This window comes from Candoia aspera, chromosome 3 (assembly GCF_035149785.1).
Source record: "Candoia aspera isolate rCanAsp1 chromosome 3, rCanAsp1.hap2, whole genome shotgun sequence".
Lineage (NCBI taxonomy): Eukaryota > Metazoa > Chordata > Lepidosauria > Squamata > Boidae > Candoia > Candoia aspera.
In genome coordinates, this window is record NC_086155.1 from 140282655 (window position 1) to 140307204 (window position 24550).

At 42.9% G+C, this 24550-nt stretch overlaps 1 protein-coding gene across 3 annotated transcripts; it reads right to left on the bottom strand.

Moving 5' to 3' along the window:
• Positions 1–1915: 1915 nt before the first annotated feature.
• On the bottom strand, positions 1916–24297 carry TFAP2A (transcription factor AP-2 alpha). Of its 3 annotated transcripts, XM_063298879.1 has the most exons (8): positions 24011–24297; positions 19893–19919; positions 18169–18603; positions 14629–14680; positions 11748–11979; positions 9820–9938; positions 6031–6172; positions 1916–3967 (listed from the first exon to the last, which is right to left on the bottom strand). In XM_063298879.1, the coding sequence occupies exons 1-8, from the start codon at positions 24245–24247 to the stop codon at positions 3679–3681; spliced, it is 1533 nt and encodes a 510-aa protein (XP_063154949.1). In that variant the 5' UTR covers positions 24248–24297; the 3' UTR covers positions 1916–3678. The 3 variants fall into 3 exon arrangements, with proteins under 3 accessions (XP_063154949.1, XP_063154950.1, XP_063154951.1); XM_063298880.1 differs by lacking the exon at positions 24011–24297 and having other exon boundaries at positions 19893–20845; XM_063298881.1 differs by lacking the exons at positions 1916–3967; positions 6031–6172 and having other exon boundaries at positions 9812–9938.
• Between the last annotated feature and the right edge of the window lie 253 nt (positions 24298–24550).

Below are 24550 nucleotides of genomic sequence, written 5' to 3' on the forward strand. Positions count from 1 at the left end.
AAACTCGATTTATTATATATAATGTTGATCCACAGACTATTTTAATATATGAATCAAGCAAGGTATAAATATTATTTAAAGTTTAATGTTATTTTTACAAAACTCTAATTCTTAATTGTTTGCAATAAATAATTATGCAATATTTATGAAATTTCATTTCTGAAATTATATTTTACTGCCAGATACATTATTCATATCTTTAAATTATTAGGAATGTTCTAAGATTAAATATAATTTACACATTCCCGAGTTACAGCCAAGAACTATTAGGCCAAGCTAAAAAAAAAAAAGAGTAACAAGCATCTGTAAATCCAGATATGAATGAATGGTATTTAATAAGATTGTTTTTCATTTAAAAATGAGTATTTATACATTGCTGGAGAAAGAGCAGCAGTGTGTGCATTGCTGTTTATGAATGCCATTGTGCCTGAGGTTAGGATCCCCCACACAATCTGAGTTGCAGCCAAGAAAAACAGCCCAGATAGACAATGCTTCACTTCACCTGCTACAATGCTGTGCATTTCATTTATGTCAAGGCTGCATGTACAGTTAGGGTTCATTCACCTCATTATTTTGTTACATCCACTTTACAGTTAACCAATATATTTGGGGCAAGGGGATGAATAAGCATTTTCAAAAAGATATGCAGAAGATCCACTTTCAATGTCTATCTCAAAATTACGCATGTGCACAAACAGACACAACAGCACATTCATATACCATTAGAGGAAGAATATTTCACTGTAAAACTGCATTTTAAAAGCGATAACTCCCCTCTGCTATCTTGGTTTTCTGTTATCTTCCCTAAGTAAACCAGCAAACAGGAAGGAAATGGAACAACCTGTCTTTATCTCATGGATTGGCTTCCTTTATCAACAATCAAGTCATAGAAATACAAGAGCTAATTTCTCTTTGCTGAGAAAATGTACCAGGCTAGTTAGACGTTTCAATTCTGCTTTCAGAATGGAAAATCTCTAGAAGACCCTGCACTGGCTTCTCAGGTATAGCATCACACTTGCAACTTTTTGCAATACTTATCAGAAGACTAGACAAACAAAATTAATCTGGGTTGGTACCAACCATTATGCTGGAAATCAGTTTGCTCAAACATTTCAGCTTCAAAACTCCAAATCAGCATTGGAAGTATATATTTCCCCAGAAATGACACTGTAAAATCAATTTTCCACTCTCTGCTTCTCTCCTATCAAAGCCACCTTTGCATAAAGCCAACTTTGCACCATATGAACCCAAAGAAAATGAAATAATGAGTGTAACTGCCATTTTCACAAGAGTGCGATTTGAGCCAATTTCTGATGTAAAAAATATGCTAGTTCCAAGTGAATATCTACATTCTCTGGAAGTAATATCTGCCCAATAAGAGAATATTTTATGCCTATCTAAATGTTTGAATTGCACTGGTTATAATTCAAAACATGTATCATTTGAACATAAGGTCTTCCTCATCCAAAATATTGGAAAACTATTATCATAGATATGATTAAATATTTACAGCAGTGTGACATATACACATTCATAAAATCATAAAATCTAAAATAAATCTGAAGTATATGTCAGTCAAGCAAGGTGAGTATGATTACTTATATTTCCCAGTATGAAAACTTATCCCATGCATTTACATAGACTCAACCTAATTTTTTTAAAAATTGTGTTCTGTATGAACATTTGTATGTGAATATGCATACAGTTACCCATAATTCTCAGGTATAAATCTCTTCCCCATCCTTTAAATGGCAGTGAGGATTAAAAAGCAATTCATATTATGTCAAACATTTAAAATGGGTAGCCCTGATATATAATTATGAAGCAAGAACAAAACCTAAAGATCAAATAAATAAAACTTTATTTTTAAAAAATAAAATTACCTTTCAGTTAAAGGAAACTGAAATGCCATTTCTTTAACAGTACAATATTTTTTTTAATCCAAAAGAGTACATTGTGTTTTATTGTATAATTTGTCTGAATACAGACTCAGTGGAATATCTAAATGATACCCTGCTCTGAACTCCAACTTGAAAGTAAGTTTTTATTATACTTGAGGGAAACAATGGGTTCAGCTGCTTATTGCAAAGAGCAATTGTCAAGGGAGAGTTAAACTCAATTACTGTAACCATACTGAATAAAAAATACTGCCAAGAACAAAAATACGCCTGGGTAAAGACAGCCACTGAATAAAAAAAAATCGACATAAAGCGTATCAAATATTTATTTATCTGGGCAACAAAGGACTATGATACATTGACAGGCATGGAAACTACTGCCAGCACAACTCAATACAATACAACTGTAACTGCTTCCAATATGGCCGGTGGAAAACGAGGATACCAGGTGGTCCCCAATGTATGGAAGTTCTTTCAAACCAAAAGGCAACTCAAAATGGAAAAGGGGAGAGGGAAGTGAAGATCCCCAGTTCTTTATCTGAATAGACAATCAATTTATTGCTCTGATTATGCTTTCAATAGAAAGACCCTGGATATAAACTTTTTTTTAAAGCCACAACATACAAAGTGTTGTTAAAAATTACCGAAGTGTGGGAAACAACATTTTTTGGAAGGGGAACCTACATTATTTCAGTGGAAATGGTGGTACTGGTGGTGGTCTGGGTTGGACGGTTGGTTTCCTTTATCAATGTGAAACTAAATAATATATTTGTAAAAATCCAAGTTGCTTCAATCGCTTAGCTGCTTTATTGTCACCTTTTTATAACATGCTACAACAGGGCTGAAGTGATGAATCCCAGAAAATACCACCCCACCCTCCCCCTAAAAAACTCCCCTCCCATTTTCTAAATAAGTAACTATGAACCACAGTGATGGAACTAAGATGGAAAAGACTTAAAAACCCACTAAACAAGAGGTAAACGAGATCACCAGATAAATAATAAAAAAGCTTCAAACAGACTCACCATATTTACAGTTCCCATTAAATTACACATAAATAAATATATACATACATGAACACTGATTCCCTTATAGAAGCACTATGAATCGGTGTCACCATAAGAAAGTTCAAATTAGTCGCTTTACCTTGGCAGGAGAGCGGTTCTAAAACTGAAGACATGACATGGAACTGCATGTGGTTTGTGTTCAAGTTTATTCACAATACTGATAAAATGTCATCATCATCATCATCATCCTTTCTTTCCTGTTTTGTTTTGTTTTGTTTAAATATGGCTACAATCTTAAACGGAAGTTTGTATAAGGGAAGGTGGTGATCCAGTCCGATGAAGCTTGTTTTTTATTTTTTCCACATTTAATTAATAACCTTTAAATTTAGTTCTTTCTCTTTTTTTAGAAAAAAAGTTCTGTTTTATTTTTTATCACTGTTTATTTATTTTCATTAAAAATAATAAAAGTTCACACAGATGACAAAAAGATTTTTTTTTTCCTTTTCCTCCTAGGATGGCTCGATTGCCTCCTTTGTTTTCTCAGGCTCCAGACTGGGTAGCCACTGGAAATGGACTGGGAAGTGGTGGAGGGAGGGAGGGGAAAAGAAAGAGGACTGAGGACAGAGTGGGGGGGTGTGAATTTCCCGGTCCTCCTCCTGTGTGAATAGGCTGGGACAGATTTCAGAGCTTCTCTGGCTGTAGCCTCAGGGTGAGGAGGAAGGGGAGGGAGGGCCAGGCTGGCTGGTCGGGTAGGGGCTGCAAGAAGAAAATCCTCATTTTCTGTGCTTCTCTTCTTTGTCGCTACTTTTGGTGCTGTTATCTGTGTGACTATTAGGATTGTTGCTGAGGTACATTTTGTCCATGGCCTTGAGCGCCTCAGTGAGATAGTTCTGCAGGGCAGTAACTGCGGCGCATACAGCAGGGCTGCCAAATCCGTGAGAGATGAGGTTGAAGTGGGTCAGGCAGCTCTGGATGCCCGGCTCCAGAATGGGGGTGGGCCGAGAGTTCCCCAGTGGAGATCGATCCTGAGCCAGCAGGTCGGTGAACTCCTTACAGATCTGTCTGCAGCATAAATGGAGCAGAGAGAAGGGGGTGGGGGTAGGGAAATAAGGCAGACTTGTCAGCAAGCAGGCGAGCCAAGGAGCCAGTGCCTCCAGAGCAAAGTCATGCATACACAGAGAGAATCTCTCCTCCTCTGATGCCCTATATAGAAATATCTACATCAGTGATAGACTTTCTCTCATCTCCCTGGCTTGTCCCCTGCACTGAGTTACACACACTTCTTCCAGGAGCAATATTTTCCTTTTTGCCTTCTAACACACAGATGCATTTTTACACTGGATCACCCTCTTATCTTACGGCATCCAGAATCTTTTTCTTCTCCCCTGTGTGTGCGCACTCATTACATACCAATAGGGTGCTACTAATCCCTTAAGCTATGTGCCAGAAAATAAGGACTGTCTTTATTTCATCCCAAGGATAACATTTATGGATTACTGACTCTGTGGAAAATATAATACTAAGCTACTACTGTATCAATAATTATTGTAACAACAACTTGCATCATTTCCCTAATATCTTCAAACGTATTCTCCATCCCAACATGCTCTCACATTTATTTACTGATGCGGATTTCAAATATATAATGCTACTCTGTCACACTCAATACATCTTTCTGTTTTAATTTAACTCTTTCCTCTCATACACATTACATCATTATCATAATCACATCCAAAAAGTCAGAAAGTTCTGTGGAAATCACACAAGCATGCACGTTTCTCCTGGATATAAAATACATCTCTCCCTTCCTTCCTTCGTCCTTCAGAGTAATACCCACTGTTTCCCCCATCAAACTTTTTTAAAAATTCTGTAATTAACATCCACATCTATTCTGGTTTTAAGTCAACAGTTAATTTTTACATCTAGTACCATCATAAGCTTATTGTTTTCCTTGAAAGTAAGTTGAACTGATCTCAATAACACATCAATTACTTTTTCATTTTTTTTTAAATTTAGGACCCTCCACGTGTGTTTATGAAAACTTCCATTATTCTCAGCCAGCGAACTGGCAACATTTTATTTTCAATAAAGTGTAAGAGTTAATTTTATGGACAAAAAGAAGCTCAAGTTTAGGAGATGAACAGTTATTTGAACTACTTCCTTAGTTTATCAATCCCAGGACCCTCATCTCATAGAAGATTTGGTGGCATTACAAAGATGCAGTAGTGTTTATGTAGGACACAAAGCATTGGAAAAAGAGGATCCACTCAGAAATTAGATTTGTATTAGTATCTAAGTAAGCTGCCTGCGGAGAGGAAAAACCAGGAGCATACATATGGCAGCAGTTGAGTTTCTAAAGGCCAGTATTAAGACTTATTTCAGCTGTATATCTCTTCCAATAACTGGGTGCCCCCTGGCCCACTGTTCTTTGGTGAATCACCATCTGTAATTAACGACTATGGGGGGAAAGTATTTTAATTTCCAGCAAACACATCATTTATAATAATTGAAAGTTCCCTCTCCTCTTCCCCTACCACCTAACCTGAATATTGAATATCTTTTCTATTAAGTTATCCCTAGAGTCCTTCTCTTAAAATAAACCCCACTGGCATTTTAGTTGCTTAGAAGTGAAATACTTTTAATACCTGAATTCACAGTTAATCAATCTTGAGCATTTTTATTCAGGATGTAAGTTCCATTGAGATCAATTTTACTTACTCCCACCTAACTGCAATCTTGCCTCCAATCCTCGAAATAAATCCCACTAAACTTAACGGGGCTTACTCTGATAAATCTGCAGAAGCTTGCTATTATAATATGCCATTTTCTTCCTTTTTGAATATATAAACTGAAACCCACGCCTCTAGTAGCACCATTCCGTGGGGGTGGGAATCATCCTCATTCGTCTGCTTGATTTCGGCAGTAGCGTCATTGGCAAAAATATTCTTTCCCCTCGACGAAGAATGTACACTATTTAGTTGCTTCGTCAGGGCAATCACGCAGGTACGGAGAATAACATATCCCGCAAACAAACGCAAATGCACCAGAAGAAGAGCTCAGCGCACAACCAAACAAAACCAACAAAATCCTTCCTTAGGGATATTCCGCAGAGGTAAAAGTCTTACTTCGTCGCTAGAAGCATGTTTTTTCTTGTGACTTGCTCGTTTGGATCGGAATGTTGTCGGTTGAGAAATTCAGCTACTGCTTTGGCAGGAAATTCTGTTTCACAGACGTAACCAAAATCTCTCGCGAGATGCACGGCTTCTCCTGAAATGCGGATTGGGTGGAAATACATACTTAATCAATCGCCAACGCTCAAGCGAGTGACAGGAACCCGCTCCATCACCACTTATAGAATTTGTTACTGGACTTTGCTAGGTGCATCTTTGGATTCTTGACGTGATATTCAGCCAATTAAGATTAACTGGCACATTTGCAATCTACTAGTAAAGCGCTGTTTAGCAAAGACTAATATCTCAGTGTGCAAAAGAAATTTCCTGAAGGTAATAAGTTGCGGGGGGGTGGGGGGCGTGCGAGTCGAATGCATTGTTTTAAATCAAACTATGCGTGTGTAATACTGATCCTAAAATGTGCTTTTGGAGCGGTGGGATGCTGATTAGGCAACTAATGAAGTCGTAGATGTAATCAGCCTTCACTCCTAAATTATACTGCAATATATTTAAGGCGTTTTGTTTAATACACTAACAAAAGTGTTCCAAGTATTTTATCTCTGTTTTGTAAAGTTTAATGATGTTTCTCTTTGTGCTTTTAGTTTATATTACATTATGGGAATAAATTATGTATATACAGAGAAAGAGAAGCATATCAAACATATAATTATTCTGTTCCTAGAGCTTAATATTGATTATTGATCATTATTTCAACCCCCCCAAGACTGCATTAAATAGTTAAATGCTTAAAATTTAACTTGATCGCATATAATTATCCTTCCTTCCCTTCTTCTCCCCCCTTTTCAAACGATTAACCATAAGAATTTTAGGGTCATTCCACTGAGACTGTCTGTTTTGTTGATTTTCAAATCTTTGGTTTTAATTTCCTGAACCAGTTGGTTTTCACCGCAGGGCTTCCTGCCATTAGCTCTAGGTCCGGAAGAACGCATGCGCCAATTAGAGCTTCAAAGCCTCAGTCCACGGAGCTTGTTTCCATAAAATGGAGCGGATCATAAACAATAACAGGACTTTGGAAACGGCCTCATCGCGTAAGGACCACAACCCAAACAATCGTCTATTATCTCTTGAGAGGGGGAAAAATTAGCCACTATTATTAGTTTATCTATGCATTAGCCTTATTCCTGTGTTTCTCTCCATCTTAATATGATGATCAAACCCTGGCCATTTTTAAAAAATCACTCCTTTGAAAGTATAGATTTTATTAAACGTTTAGTATATTTCCTAACATCACAATAGTATTAGCATTTATTACCCTTTCCCCCCTTCCCCCTTTCTCCTTCAATTACTTATAAACTTTCTTTTGCTTTCCTTTCCTTGATTACCCATTAGTTGCTCGTGGCATGTAAATACACTAGTTATTAATGACCAGATTCCTTGATGGTCTCTCAGTGGTGGCTGGCATTTGTATAATGCTGTAGCTTCACTTCTTTGAACTTAAAAAAAAAAAAAGAAAGCAAGCAAAAAAAAAAGAGCAAAAGAGGGCTATTAGCTGGTAGTAAGCAAAACTAAAGCTAACCTGGCATGAAGAATGACTTAAAATTCACTCTACATAACCAAAATCAAGGTTAAAGACCTCAAAATTAAAACCTAGTGAAGACTGCATGCGTAGGACAGCCTGTATCAACTTCCTTGGGTCAATAGCTGCTACAAAGTAATTCTCGATTTAGCATGCCCTTTGCATTACTTTTTCCTCATTATAAACTTTAAAACTATTTTAACATAAAGAGAGATACATGCCCCCCCTTTTGTCTTCTTAATGTTCAAACAATACATTCACCCATCCTCTTTTCACAGTTAAAATAGAAGGGAAATAAAGCATTCCTATGTTCCCTAATTATAACTATCAAACAGGAGTTCAGAAGCTTGCTGCAAGGCTTAGGACTCTATTAAATCATGATTTAGGTCAAGGATTCCCAAACTAATTCAAGAAGTTAAGGTTCTGTATTTCTCAAGTGCAAATGTCAGAATGATTTAAATATAAATAAGCTACTGGTATGTAGCTTAAAGTAGGAGAGTTGTATCTTCTGGTAGCTGCAGGATATAACTTTTTAATACTCACTAATGTGCAAAGAATGAGATCCTGAGCATTAGAAAATGATCATAAATGTTGTTGGGTCCAATAAATAATCTTCCAGCCTACCTGTTACAGCACATTAATGCAGCATGCTTTTATGTGCCAAATAAAAATAAACAAAAAGCATTCCTGATCTCATTTCTAAATAAGATTTCTGTTTGCCCAAAATTACTCATGTAGTTAGTTTGGTTGTTTCTGAAGCAACTAGCAAAGATGGTATCTCCTTAGTGGTTGGTAATGCTGCCAATCATTCTGTGTCTGTTGCCCCATTATCAAGCATACAGACAGAGAATCAAGGACAGATATAGAGGTTTTTCTAAGTTCTTTTATCTGAACATTTCTATGTTTGATTGGTAGGCCACTGTATATGTACATACACATATTCTGTTCAGCTCTGAAGACACTAGAGAATAAAGATAGAGCTGAACGGAATAAAAATAAAACCAAAGGTACACATTGTTTATTTGGGGTTCACTGTAGCCAACAATTAAAGAAACAACATTTTCACCTCATGACAGTGTTTTTAAGGCATTTACTTATATAGCAGTGAACAGGGACTCAATGTCAGAGTTCCTGCTTACATTCTTAATGATTCTCTGGATTTGGTGTTATACTGTCTACAACTAAGGAGTCATTTTGAGTTTTTTAAGCTATATTCACTTCAGCAGGAATAATGCAACAAAACTATGGACTTCAAAGGGAAGGCTCTAGAATTTGTGGTAACGTTGTTCATATTTAACCTGGTTTTCAATCTGAATTAATTTCATAGGACTTATAATTGGATATTATGTAAAGTGTATAATATAGCTGAAATATTTGCATTTATCATACTTGTAAATATTAAAGTCCATTCATTTCTTAAACATAGATACAATAACATACATTCAGAGAGTAACCATCTTATTGAGGTAAATGGACTAAATAAACTTCAGCATAACTACTTTTTCTAATTCTACTAGTCTGTGAATTGTAGCCCAATTACATGACTTAGCATGATAATTAATCTATTAAATATTGAGATGCTGTTGAAGAACAGCAGTTTCTTTTGAGTAAGTAGCTCAGTCAAGTCATACATTGTATGGAAAATCATCATTACCCAAATCCCAGTTATCTGAATCGAGATATATATAATAATTGTACATATTACTATTTTGCCTCTTTCACTTGGGACTACACTGATTAAAATCCAATTAAAATCCACCATGTCAATCAGTGATTAATAAATTAATCCATTAATTATGTTTACTCTATTAATGTTTTCAGTCCTACTTTTGTAATGCAAGTGATCAGTCAAGCAGCAGCCCAGTTAAAGTGAAGCATTACAGTGTATGCCAACATAGTTACATTCATTTCACTGAGATTTAGCATCCAAATATAAAATGCATTGCAAGGGTTTAAATCCAAACAAATATCAATAAAGCCACTTTCAGCATTTTGACATCAATGAATTTTGGCTGTGGGGGGTAGCTTTGATTCCCCCTTTTAAAGAATTACAACAGGAAAAGGTCAAAATGACCAATAATGATTTAAATTAAACAATATGCATAAATGTTTGAGGTTCCACAAGGTTTGTTTTCCTCGGCTAACAAAAAAAAAAAAAAACATTTTCCAAATAATGCCTTTCCTACTGCCAAAAAGCCATCACTTACCCTCCACTAGTGATGTCAGCAGGGTAACATTAGCAGCTTTACGTCTCCCGGCTGGCAAATTTAATCCTATTTTGTCCAGTTTTTCTCTCAAAGATCTCCCTCCATTTTTTGATTTTGCCCTGTTCCACACATTAAAAAAACAACAGCACTTAATACACAAGTACCTTCAGGTTCATACTGCAACTCTTCATATACTTTGCTACAAAACTATTTTACAAATGTTTATTTAAAATATATTTAGCAAGTTTAATTTGGAAACTATTAAATTTGGGCCATGTAAGTACAGTTATGCACAACTGTACAATATTCACTAAAATATATAATTCACTAAAATAACTATACAGTTAAAACAGATAGTTAAACCTTTTATATTCTTATAATATCAGCTGCAAATCATATGTGGACACCAATTCTACTGACAAGGTTATAAAATATGCTTATATATTGTGATCAAACATATAGCCACTGAAAGTTTTTTTACATACAGTATTTGTGAACCAATGGGGATATGTTTTAGCCAGATTTCCTTGCATTATGTAAGATTTACAGTCATCATTTGTCTTTCATTATAGATACCACATTCAATCTGGTATACAGATTAAACTGGGAAAGATAACTCTTATCTTGCACAATAGTATGGGGATTTTTTTAAAAAAGACTCATAACTATGTTCCTAGCCAAATTCCCCTCTTGCACTGGCTTTCCTCAGGAAAGTAATGCTGGCAGTGCCCTCAGCTGGTGTGTATGAGCTTTCAACGAGCTATGCTAAGATGAGTGACCTTGCTACACTAAAGGGTCCTTCCTATGATTGCTGATGTTCACTATATGAGTTGGTCCCATTAACAGGATATGCTGCCTGCTTTGAACAGAATGCAGCCTAATTTCCACAGATATGTGATTCTGTACTGTATGATAGTCCAGGCTACAGATTATAATGACAGCAATGAAAACTGTAATTAATGCTAATTAATTCTAATTGTCACTGCATTTTCAGTAAATACTTTTGTAATTCATACTTTGTAAACTTTTTAATCACAGTCCTTTGAAATGGCTTGTCAACACTGTTATTTTGTTTCAGGTACAGATTTAATATTGAGATATAGGTAGCTTCTTCCATATGGTCTATTCTAAAAGAAGACCTGAAACTCAAATGCAAGATTTAGAGGCTTGAAGGGAATGGTACAACCAGTTTATTAAAAATCTTAGAGTCATTTTTAAAGGAAAATGTTGAGGGGTTATGGCTCTGATCTCAAAACATGGAGTTGATATATTACCATTAATTCCACCAATTTTTTATCAGGGGGAAATGGTCACTGAGGAAATTAATGTGAGGAAACTTTTATGAGGAAACACAAGGGTACTATCAGTAGGCCTTCCTTTTAAAAATCTGTTATTAACCCTTATCGTGAAAAATAAAAATGAAGAATAAGCCATGAAAAGCACAATGAAGTGCAAAACAAAACAAATGCAGTGGTTTTTTTCTTAAAAAAATAATTGTGGAGCAGAAGTTAAAATCGGCAAGGTCTGGAGGAGCCCAAAATGTTGCAGCAGACAATAGACCAAATAGCATTTGGATACTGGGAAGACAGATTTGTTCCTCCCCCTAGTAACAACAGCTGCCTTCTGTAAAGAGGAAAAGCAGCTTTGGAGAAAGAGGCTGGAGATGTGCGCGGGGCAAAGTGTGGGGTAGTACATCCACTGTGAGAAATGAAACAATAGATGGGAGGAACAGGTGGGACCTGGAGCCTTTTGGGAAAGAGATGATTGGCTGAGGCTGAACACCGCAACCACGTGCATACCCTTTCTGCCAATGGGCTCCCTTCCCGCCAAATTGCCTCTCGCACCGAATCCTGGGCAGAAAAACGGGACGTCCCTCCCCAGTTCTCTCTCGCACGTCTGGGAAGCCCCGCTTGGGCGGGCCGCCTCACCTCCGAAGCACTCCGCCCAGCAGAGACGCGTTGAGGCACTCCGGCGGGGACAGGCGCCTCTGAACTTCTGCCACGGTGACTTTGTATTTGGAGGTGGAGCTGAGCAGAGACAGGCGGCCGGGCACCGAGCAGAAGACCTCGTTGGGATTCACCACGCCGCCGAAGAGCGCGTCCTTGTTGATGGGGATGGAGGAGACGGCGTTGGCGTTAGACTTGGAGAGGGACACGGGGCCTGCAGAGGGGGGAAGAGGGAAGACGGGAGGCCGAGGGAAGGCAGAGCCGCGTTAGTGCACAAATGCTGAAGGGATTAGCAGCTGTTAGCAGCCTAAGGCGATGGTGGGGCGGCAGGCTTGGGAAACGTGGGGGGAGGCGTGGGCGATGACAGGAATGGGGGAAGGGGATGAAAACAAGCCAGGAAAGGTGGCTGAGAGATGATGGCAGATGGGCAACAACAAGAATGACGGCGCGGGGTGGGGGGGTGGCTTTTTGGAATAAGTGCCAAGAGGTAACCCCAAGGCTGGCGGCCCTTCCTTCCTCTTCGTCCGGCTTTTTACTTTGAAGGCCAAGAACCGAGAACGGCTTAGCCTGGGCAGTATCATTCACCCCAGACCCTCCTCCCGCGTGCATGCATCTTCCATACTCTGCAGGCTCGACTCTGGGAGAAGGAAAAGAAAAATAGGAAACACACCCGTACAAACTGGGGGGAGGGGTGTGTGGAATACGAGCTACAGGCTCTTTGCTTGCTGCTAATTTCCACACAGTAACCCGGCACTGGCTACATTACTTGACTTAGCCACAGATGACCTTCGGAGAGATTTAAAATTTTCACTTTCTGAGAGGAAAAATGAGGGGAAAAGGGAAAGCTCAAAGGTGTTCCAAGCCCTTGCTTAAAAGTCTAGTCTAGCTCTATGTACTTTGGCTAATTTAAAAAGTAAGCGAAGCTTTTCAGGCAGAAGCACACAAATCTAAGTGTCTGGATTGGGTAGTTCCCAGCCCCCATTGAAGGACCAGTCTAAATCGGGATTGGATCAAAATTAAATATTTTCCACAGAGCGGGGGAGAAGAGGTGGGGTTAAAATTGCCTCCTCTGTCCTAGATTATTCTAGTAACAGCAACGATTGAGTTCGCTGGTAAGCTTAAGGATACACTGTCTTAGAGCCTTCAGAATACTGAAAAGATTACAGAAAGGAGACATATTCACTGCTGCTAATATTTATAAAGGACGTCCACATAATATACCTTAGCTTGTTCTGGAGAATGTAATGCTACAAGCTACATGGCTATGGGCTTAATTTGCACTAGAGTAGCCCCTAGTTCTTCCAATTGAACAGTTTCAAAGTAATTGTATTAGATGTCACAATTTCTGCAATTGCAACTTTTTATGTTGGAAAGAGGTGCCAAAGAGGTATTTTCATTACTGTTTTCAAAGGTAACTACAATCTTTTCTTTAAATAACAATCAACCCCAAACAAAATAAAGAGAAATGGATGCATTTTTTGCCTGGCTCCTTACTATCATCTGCTTCCCAAAAAGAAAGAAACTTCCTCGGCACAACCTCTTTTCCCCAAATGACAAAAAGTTCCAGGGCATTGTTAAAAGACATGCAGGAAGAGGGTAAAATTCTCCCAAACCTTTTTGCAGGTTCCAGCTTGGCTAACATCACTGAAAAATAGTCTTGTCTGAAGGCAATGGACGTGGCATTAATGTTCCAACCTGGTTACACTATAAATATTTACCCTTATATCAGCATCTGTTTATTCCTCTTGTTCTTCATCTATGCTAGTATACTTGCATTTTCACTTTAGTAGGTCTAATCCAAATGTTAAAGGGTGGAGTGTGGAGGAGGGATATCTAGGTTTTGGATAGATCACTTGTGACATTAATAGCTCTGGGGAGGCTAATAGAGACAATAGGAGTTAAACGAACTCTTGAGATTACTAATAAAAGAGCCAATTATCATGTCGACTTGGAAAGAGCATCACTTTAAGATTTATTCCTTGCACATCTAATTTGACGTGACAAAGACTCTCCAGACTGGGAGGAGGGGTGAAATTTTAGCTTTCATTGTGTAGTGCTGAGGTTTTCAAGGGAGAACCGTTTTGTAGAGCACAAGACCCCGGTAATGTCTAAGAGAGCCAATCAATCCGCTAGAGTGAACGGAAATACAGATCCATTCCCAAACCTTTCATATCAATTGATCATAATCCAGCATTTCCCTGAACAGGGTTTAAAAGTAAAGCCAACCATTCTGCTCCGCTGCAAACTTCGCGTACACCTCTAAAAAACAACGAAATCCCGAAACCACACATTGTTTGGGAGAAGAGAGAGGACGCTATCTTCCAGACAAAAAACAAGTGCAACAAGACCTTAGGAGGAAGCAGCTGAAATCATGGGGAAAGCAAGCCGCAGCCCCCGTTGCGGAGAGCACGCTAAGCAAGCGAGTACCCTTCCGCCAGCCTTGCTCGCTTGTTACAACAAAGCCCTCTGATGTAAACAATCCAGAACAATCTCAACCTGAAACCGGGGGAGGAGGGATGGGGGCGAGGGGGGGGAGAACTGAACAGGATTGGCGCTTTCTTAGGTAATGAAACATACTTTCAAGGCAACTAGAGAAATTAGAAGTCAGTTCTGAACCACGGTGTCATGAGGAACAGCTAAAACATGAGTCTGTTTAGCTCGATAATATAATCATACATATACAGAGGCTGCGATTAAGTAAAAGAGGTTATCAACCAAGATTGTCAATTTCGTTTTCCATTTTCAGCTCTGTTGTAAATTACGGGGAGGGGGCAGGGGAGAGAAACAATAGCTTTAGTAAGTTCTCCCAGCTTCAGTATCAAGCTTGTGAGGACATGCTTGGAATGCTAAAGAAGTGGCTTACCTTTCTTAATTACAGTTTGATCTGGGATGTTAATACCGGGGTCCTCTACGTGCTGCAACAAAAGCAATACAGAAGGATATGAATTTCTAAACACACCAAGAGAAACCGCGAAGCTCTTTCTTTCCCCCTATCTTAACTAGACTGGTGTTTTTAAAAATAGGATAATATTTGATTTCCATATACTGATGTTTTAGAATTTAAAAAGCGAATACTGGGTTCCAACTGCACCTAATCTTTGGAAAGCAGAAATGGCTAGGTTTGGGGACAGCCCACCTTTAGTGGCATCTACTCAGAGGTACAGTAGGTCCCACTGATTTCAATAGGAATTATCTTCAGTTAAGAATGCCTGAACAGACTCATAATTCAGGCCCCCTGCATTAATTAATAGGGCAAGTCCTAAGTACACGTATATAAAATATCCATCTTGCAGTGCTTTTTAATGCACTTTGGCTTAAACTGAATTTCTATCAGTGCCACTTACTCTGAAATAATCATTTTAGGGGACAGCTTTCGCGTCCCTTTGTACTATTTTTAAATGGTGATTAACACTGTAATAAGATTCTAGAAGAATGTTTTTGTGCCAGCTCTGGATACAGAGAACTGGGAGAAACGTCTGGAAAGCCATAGCCAGTGGCAGGAACGAAGAAAAACCTATTCCAGTGCACATGTTAGTGGGGGAGAGATACAGAGGAGGGGAGATAACCAACTCCCTCCGAGGCCCGAGCAATTCTGGCTCCCCTCTGGTCCCAGCCAGCGCTTTCCGCTGCTTTTAAATTCTCCTCAAGAAGCCTTGGTGCTCCGTGTACTCGGGTGCGGCGTGCGCTTGAGTTTCAGACGTGATTAGAAAGTAAAATGAAATCGTGTTTTATAATTCCCAAACTGACAGTCAATCTAACCTGTCTGTCTGTCTGTGGTTACAAATTAGCACTAACGCGGCTGAACTAGAGAATTTCCCCTCGCGCTACCGAACTTCGGCGCTACTATTTAGCGCAGGTGCGCGCGCACGCACACATGCTCCTATGGAGACCCCCAAGCCCCCTTCCTTTCCCTCGCTAGTCTCCGTCCAACAATAATACCGAGTCTAACATTTTCCATTCTGCCTTGGATTTATGCTCCTGTTAATTGTGCCTGATCTCAATGATTCCGGGTGGATGGTACGAAGTTGCTTTATTACAGGTTTTATTGTACTCAATGCTCTCATTTGTAACTTGCCTAAAGTGCTTCTGGATTTGAGCATAATTAAATTGAGAAATGTTCAGAAATGACTATGGCTGCCGTTTTCTTTGGATTTTTTTTTTACTATATGGGGAAATATCCCTTCAAGCAAACAGCCCTAAACCTATAAAGAAAATGTAGTGGGGTGTAGCGTTTTTATTTGTCTGATTTCTTCACCAACACAGAGTCTACGCAAACCACCGACTGCTAGGTTTTAAAATCCCGCCGAGATACTTATGTTTAAATAATTCTCCCCCTCAACTTAGCATGTCTTCCGGACCAAGCAGCCGTCCTCGTATCAATGCCTAACTGCGGCAGCAGGGGAAAAATTAAAAATAGCCTTTCCTATGATCCAATTTTTTTTCAAGGAACTTGATTAGCCTCCTCGCTCCGTGTCCACAAAGGTGCCTTTGCAAGGCCGCTCGCTATTCCATTGTCAAAGCACGCACCCGAACGTGACGCCGCTTGCCTCCCTCTGAGATCAATGCCCTCCCTTAAAATGGATCAGATTTGCCAGCTTTGGGAATAGCCGACCCCCAATAAAGAGGGAGGTGTTTCTGTTAAGTGTTTTTTAAAACTACCTACCAAGAGCCTTTCTTGAAATGGGCCAGGGATCTCTTAGCTGCTCGGATAGTAAAATAACCTATATTTATTATTCAGACTTTTTTTTTTGCACATACAATTCTCACCGCAACTGAAACCCCAGCAAAATCAAATTGTCTGCAACTTGATACCTAAAACAAAATATGCTATTGGAAGTTCTCCATGATTTCAGTGCAACTGCTTTCACTTAAAAGTAGATTTTGCTGATTCAAACTGAGCGTTTTTCAAAGAAACCCTAGTTCCAAACCATGTTTCCTTGCTGTTGTTATCTTTCGAATTAAAAGAAAATGGGCTGTTTTTTTTAAAGCTCCCCAATTCCCACAGAGATATGGATACCTTATGTAAGGCATGGCTTTATTGGAAAACAAAACCTAAGCGCAATTTTCTTCTGCAGAGGGGGATAAGAGTGTTTGGGCTGTAATGAATTTCCACGTTCTTTCCAAATATGGATTACTAAAAGGGAATGGAATAAAGGGAGTGGGAAAAATAACTCTCTTAGACGAACTCATCACAAAATTATCGTTGCAACATAAAATTGGAAATCATTAAACTGTCAGTGAACATACTATGATAATATTTGATCTAGTAATCTGAGGTGACATTTTAGTGAGAGGAACCAAAACAAATCCTAGCTAATATTAGAAACTTCCTTTCCCCTCGACCACAAATGTTTTATACCCAATATAACCAGCGCTAGAAGCAGGCGTGAAATTACTGGTTTATTTAAATTCTGGGTTGAGTAGGAGAGTTTTTTGAGAGTGACTCCTCTTTTGCCTTCAGACGCAGAAGGTGCTTGCCCCTGGATATAAAGTGCTCAAGGCCGTTAAGGATGGGAGGGGAGAGACCAGTTTTCTTTTCAATCTTTTTTGTGGCTAAGAGAAACCAGATCCAGACCAAAACCAGAAAACATTTAAGGCACTCCAAAACCTTAGTTAAAATAGGACGAGCCTTACCCAGTTCCTGTTTTTATCCCCAACTGTCTGGAATTAATACAAAGCACTACTGATTTTGATTTCTTAAATATAATAACAACAGCAGCAGCAGCACATTGTTCTTTTTCTGTCTGGGTGGAGGATCTATTCCATTCCCTACGCCTTGTTTGCAATCCGGAGAATTGCAATTCATAGAGGCTCTCTTTTTTCTTCCTCCTCCTCCTCCTCCTCCTCCTCCTCCTCCTCCTCCTCCCCACCTTCCCAAGAACCAGCTCCGAAGTGGGAAGGAGGCGTTGGGTCAGCTTCGCTTTCTTTCTCAAGCCAGCGAGAGTCCGACTGAAGGCCAGCCAGGCTGTCTGAGGGCGACACAGCCTTCCCAAGAGTTGCCCCGCTTTGTCATGGGGCATCAGCAAGGTAGCGTGGTCAATGACACGGTACCAGCCAGTCTGATTTTCTGATCTTGGTCTCTCTCTCTTTCCTCCCTTCCTTCCAGTCTCTCTTTCTCCCTCGGCCCCCTCACTCCCGCTCGACAAAAGCAAAGGGCCGTTTTTCTGTATCGGGCATTAGCAACGCAGACACTGGCGGGGGACAATTCAACTCCGGTTGCCAACCAAGGGGCACAATTGCCGCTTGCCTTCATGGATGGTATGCTGGAGGCTTGAAATGCACACTGTAATTCCCATCCACTGGTGGGGAGCAGGAGAGGGGAAGAAGGAGAAGAAGCGTGGCGGGGCGAGACGAAAAAAGGAGCCTACAGGAAGCCGCCTCCCCGCCTCGCGCGCCTCCTTACCGGCACGTCTTCCAGCGAGTGAGGTATCGAGTGAATGGGAATGTCTCCTAGTCCTGAGCTCAGGCCGTGGGGTCCGTGCAAGAGATCTTCGTGCCGCCGGTAATCCCTTCGGGGATCCAAGCCGGAGAGCTGGTGGGGAAGTCCGCGGTGCGTATGCAAAAGCCCCGTGTCCTGGTTTTGCCTCTGTCCCGGCCAGCCCGGGTGCTGGGGCTGAGGCTGGGCGTGAAGAGGGTTCAAGCTATACGGATCGTTAACGTGGGAATACGGGTCTTGAGACTGCGGGTAAATGGGCTGATACGGAGGAGGAAAATAGGGCGGCTGGAAGTCAGCGTTCGGTGTATGGGAGAGCGGAGGTGCGCTGGTGTAGGGGGACTGGCCCACAGTCCCCAGCTGGGGTAGCCGGGCTGTCCCGTTGCTGGTAGCGTCGTGGCGGTCCTGATGAATAAGAACACGAGAAAGGGGACAGGGAGACCGGAGGGAGAGAAAGGAGGAGGAGAAGGTCAAAATCAGGCTGCGGGATAGGCCAAATGTTTATCACCCCTCGCAGAATTCTGCGATACAATATTTGCGTTCAAAGTAGAGGCAAAAGCAGCCTTCGAGATATTTCCGTCTGGCAGAAATCAGCATCACCTAAGTGGAGCCGCGTGAATTACAGTTAACAGCAGGAGAAAAAACTCCAACGAAAAAACGAACAAAATTCTCATACTGAGAGCAGATCCAGAAGATTTTCTTTTGAGAGGAATGGAGTGTATTCTCTGTGTGTGCTCGTATGTGGGCGTGTGTAACCTTTGTTTTTAAAAAGCCTGCAGGCACCATTGTCAAAAAGAGGTGAAAGAGAGTAAATACTGCTTTCCTTGCTCTAAAAAAGTGAAAGTGCCTAATGGCTGCGTTAGTCCTTCTTTTTCCCAGGAAAACTCACCGAAAAAAATGCCATTAAAAAGATCGGTGTTTGGGGGAAAAATACTTAAATGCAAGTATTTGGTAAGCCAGCGTTTACAAATCTGGCGGGGGGAGGGGGGGAGGAATCAAAATGAACAATGTGGTATTTCATTGAATGAAATTAAATCATAATGTAATATAGGATACACAATATCGAATGTACGTGCATGTGTAAAGGCACACACACATACACACTTCTGTACATGTGTACATGCAAATTATATTTTACGTAAATAACAAGACAGCAAAATTAAGAGAAACAATTTAGAAACATAAAGATAAAGCCAAAGAGGAGGGAAATGCAGAAGGTTTAGCTTCTGTGCAACGGGGACTTGGTAAATTGTGAAATTATAGCCCGCAGGTACGTCTCAAGGAAATTAACAGCCATCCAAATGGAAGCTGGGGGTGGGGGGTTAGCGGGGAATACGAAAGGTGCCGTTAAATGCCTTGGACTTTAGTCTCCCGAGGAGAGTTATTAACCCGGGAAAGGACAAGAGCGGAAAGAAGAGGTGAAACCCAATCGGAAGGGGAGGGGAAACGCAAAGCAAAACAAAACACAATGGACGGGTGTGGAAGCATGGCTAGCCTTTTGTAGTTTACTTGAAGCAGCCAAAGTAATGACTAAGAGGCTTTTTCAAACGAGGAGAGGGAGACACCGAGGAGAGGCTTTGGCAGGATGTGACACCCCGCCAGCCCGCCCCCCCCACCCCTGAAGATGAGGAGAAGCATGATGGTGACAAGGTTCCCACCACCCATCCCAGATAGAGAAGTCTAAAGCCACTCACCATCGCTGAGAAACTGTGAACTAACATCTGCGCGGATTCGGGGGGACCAAGTCAGGGCAGGAAAAAAGGCAGAGAAAAGTGTGCTCTTTAGGTCTGGCTCGCTCGCCCTCCTCCTAGCTGTCCTCTCGCTCTGTCCCTCTCTCTCGTTTCCCCTCTTGCACACAAGCGCTCTCTCACACACAATGGAAGAAGCCCGGCTCTAGACCACCCCGAGTCCCCAACGCCCAGGCTGGTCCGCGAGCACTGGGCAAGCGCGCCTATAATCCATCAGTCCACAACCGAATGCCCGGCGTTCTGCAGCAGCGGAGGCGAGAGCCGGATCCTGGCGTGAGAGTTCACGATTCAAAGTTGAGCCGGTGTGCGCGCGCGTGTGTGTTCCTTAATCCGTTTGCGGGTGCTGTGCGTGTGTGCGTGTGTGTGCGTTGGTCCCCACCTCGCTCGCTCTCTCTCTCTCCCTCCTTTTACTGCTGCACGTGAGTTCCTAAATGAGAGAGAGAGAGAGAGAGAGAGAGAGAGGGAGGGAGGGAGAGGAATCTGCAGCTTGCTTTCCTTAAGACTCCTAATAGCAGATATTCATGACTATTAATATTACACGAATACTTAATAAGGGAAGAATGGCTGGAAATCGAGCGTGAAGCGAGGAAGCAACTCAAGGCAGAGGCTGTTCTAAATGACGTCCCTTGAATGAAGAATCGGTGTATCTAATGGGGGGGGGAGCGAGAGAGAGACAAAAAGGGAACGGGGGGGGGGGAGTCATGCCGCTGCTGCGTCTGACGAATCACAGGAAAGGGGCAACATTTTAAAAGGTTGCAGGGCAGGCAGAAGTGAAAGAGAAAGAGAGCCAGGGAGAGCAACCGGGTGGGAGCGAGGCAAGCCAAGGCAGGCAGAGCAGGGGGAGAACGGGAGAGAGCTCAGGGAGAGTAAATGAGGATGGGATCTGGAGAGACCGGGGAAACGGGGGGAAGGGGGTGGGAAGGAAGGAGGAAGGAAGGAAGGAAGGAAGGAAGGAAGGAAGGAAGGAAGGAAGGAAGGAAGGAAGGAAGGAAGGAAGGAAGGAAGGAAGGAAGGAAGGAAGGAAGGAAGATGTTGGCACTGGAAAGCAGGAGGTATAGCAAAAGGGAGAAGGAAAATGGGGGGGAGGGCAAGCTGAAAAACTTGGAGGAGGAGGAGAAGGAAAAGAAAGCAGAGGGAGAAAGAAGGGCGAAGGGGAGGGAGCAGAGCAGGGTTCCCGGGCAAAGGGGCAACAGAGCAGAGGAGGAGTCGCGCTCAAGGCAAGGCAAGGCAAGGCGCACCTCGGGCGGCGGCTGGGCGAAGTCAGGTGCCTCAAAGGACAGAGCTAGCAACTGCTGGGCTGCGGCCCCCCTCTTGGCCCCAGGGGGGCCGCTCTCTGGCTCCGGCTTGGCGCCCCCGGCTTTCAGCTGCCGGCGTTCGGGCGGGCCCGGCAATTCCGCTCCGGCGGCGTCCTGCTGCGTCAGGTCCATGACTCGAGGGCCCGGAGGAGGAGGCGGCGCCGGAGCTGCGGGCCCTGGCCGGAGCCCCGAGCAGAGGAGAAGGGCTGTTCCCTGCCTCTCTCCCAGGCGGGCGGGATCCCGTCTCCCCAGGCGCTCGGTCCCCGGGGAATCGAGGCTCTGGAGCTCCTCTCCGCCTCTTGGGAGCCCGGAGGAGCCTTCCCCCTTTGGGACTGAGGATCGGGGAGGAAGGTGGCGAAGAAAGGGGGGAGGGAAGGGGAAAAAAGGGAGGCGACTGCCGCTGTACTGGCCCTGACAAGCTCGGGCTCCCAGGCTGGGCCCAACCCGTCCAACTGGCTGGGCGGCTCGCAGCCAGCGAATCCGGGGAAATGACAGGCCTGCTCCACTTTTCATGCCAGCTTATCATAACAACAGGCATTTTGCAGCCGAGCGAGCAGGCCTCGGCACAACTCCTGGAGCACACCTCACCGGAGACACGAAAATAACTCAACCCCTTCGTCGTCGCAAGCTGCTTCCCCCCGCCGCCTTCCGATGCTGCTCTCGAGGTTCCCTCAGCAATAGGGGCGCCGCGCAGCAGCCAAAAGAACCGGAAGCCAAATTAAGGCTATTCTATTTTTTAAAAAATCCGGAAACTGACGGAAAAATTGAGAATGGAGGCAAGTAAGGGTGCACTCCAATGTCATTCGCGTTTAGCAAAATGTGGAAGCAAACTCAGTTCCAATCAAAACACTGCAAGTTTTCCAAAGCGGTCCTGTGGCCCATAAATAAATAAATAAACAAAACCGTATAATCGGAGTGATTTATTTTCAGCTCTTGGTCATTCGGCTTCAGGCATACTTACCTAGAAATACAAGCCCCGAGGCTCGGTGCTGTTATTCTCAAGTAAATAGGAAAATAAGGCAGCTTCCAGTAGCCCAGGTCAATTTCAAGCCCCGCTGGCTAGTTTTAGGCGCTGGCTCTCGGGGACAGGCATTCTGTAAGCCCGCTGACCTAGCCAAAAATCAGCCACGCACCCTGCCCCAAACACCACTCCAGCTAGCCTCAGAAGCCTAGCCTCTGGCTCTTCTTGGTGTGTCACCTGAGAGTGAAGCCACAAGCGTGGGAATCCCACACACGGCTTTTGTAAGGCAATCCACAGGCCCGCCTAGTGTTCCGGTCAACTGCGAGGAAGGAGATTGTTTCACCCGAAAACGACTGTGGGGAAGAAAGAACCGCGCAACCTTCTCAGTTCACACATTCAGTGAAAGAGAGTGCTCCTCCTGCACGCGTTTCTGATATTTGTAGACAGACTCACCCCTCCAAAGGAGCCATAAATCTCCACACCAACCGACGCTGGTTTTCTTAATTAATCTTCCAAACTGGCACTTGCCGGATTCTAGTGTGTGTGTATAAAATTAACGAAGGCAAAATTGTATGTACGCGCTCATGTTTGTACTGCACACCTAAAGGTAGGATTGGGATGGAAACAAAGACCCAAAAGAATTTGGAAAACTCAATCCCAATTAAAGATAGCATCACTCTTGCAACTCACAAGGAGAACACACTAGCATTTTACGCTGCCTTTCTGTGAACACCTAGAAGAGATGCGACTATTTAATTACAGCAACCCTACTTTTACTCAAGTGGTCCATGTTCTGCCTTTTCATAAACACTTTCCACTTATCCAACTATCTATCACTTCATATAATACTCTGTCCTCTACTATCATAATATTTCTGTGCAAGATCTATCACCGAGGCACCCTATGGACGCAAATTTACCAACAGATTGTTTCTGGCACCTTACTTAGGTGGTACTTCTCCGTCTCTGCCTGCCCTCCAAACCATCTGAACTACTCCGAGCATCTCCCACCAGCAATGCCTACAAGGCTGCGCTTTCGACTTTAAAAAGCGAGCTTAAAGCCACACTGCCTTCATCAACGGCATCCTCGTCTTCCTCCTCCTCATCACCTAATTCTAACCAAAGGGCTGAGAAGAACAAGGAAGCTGCAGCACCAGAGAAGGTTTGATGCGGAGATGACAACTGTCCAGACCAGATAGATCTCTCTCAAGAGTGCAACACCAGACCCGTGGATCCGAGACAACTGTTTTGAGAGCGCTGAGATGGATCTCTTTAGGAGATCCTGGGAACCCCTGTACTGACTAAAATACATTTTAATTTTGTCTTGTGATGCCTTTCCTCTTCCTCATTCAGTTTACTCATCCATTCCATCTTCTCGACCCTTTCCCTGTAGCTGTTGGGATACGGAGGTCTTTGCAGGAAGATCCGTCTGGATGTATTTTCTTTCTCCCCTCCCGAGGTGCTTCGGCAAAGGTCGTTTTCTTCTAAGCCACCCCCGCACAGGCGTGCAGCCTCCGCCTGCCCCTTTTCGATTCCACCCACCCTCGTCTCCCCATTTGCCAAGTCGGCAAGTGAAGAAGTTGGTCTCCCAAAGCTTCGTGGGCGGCTGCAAGGTGTTTTCCAATCGCAGCTGGGAATTTTTCTTTTCTTTTCTTTTTTCTTTTCTTTTCTCTTTTTTCTTTTCTTTCTTTCTTCCTTTCCTTCTTTCTTTCGCTCTCTCTCTCCCTCTCTTGGGGGGGGCAGAGAGAGACGGGGGCGGGAGGAAGGGATCCTCTTTCCTGGATGCCCCAGTCGCCGGTAAGCGCTTACCTCACATTCCTCATACTTGATATTATCCGTCAGTTTCCAAAGCATTTTCATGGATTGGCGTGGCGAGAGGCAAGAGGGCGAGAGAGAGGGGAGGAAGAAAGAAGGAAGGAAAGAAAGAAAGAAAGAAGGAAGGAAGAAAAGAAGGAAGGAAAGAAGGAAGGAAGGAGAGAGAGAGAGAGAGAGAGAGAGGACGAGGCTGTTTGCCCTGCCTGCCTGCCTTGTGCTCTCCTCTGGCATGTAGAGCGCGCCCGCTGGAGTGCTGGAACACGAGGAGGCGGAGGCGGAGGCGGAGGAGGCGGAGGCGATCTCCCGTGCCCGCTCGGAGATCTCCCTCTAATGGTCGAAACTTTTCCCTTCTCCCACTCGTCTTTTACCAACCGCCCAGTCGCCACCTCATTAGCATAGCCACCCTTGGCCAATTGCTCAGCAGTGCAGCAACTGGCCCGCGAAGGGACCAGGGTCGCAGCGACGCCGCTCGCGCCCTGCCTCTCTTGGAAAACCCCTGCGTAGCCATCAGGCCTCGGCGGGGGAGAAGGAAGG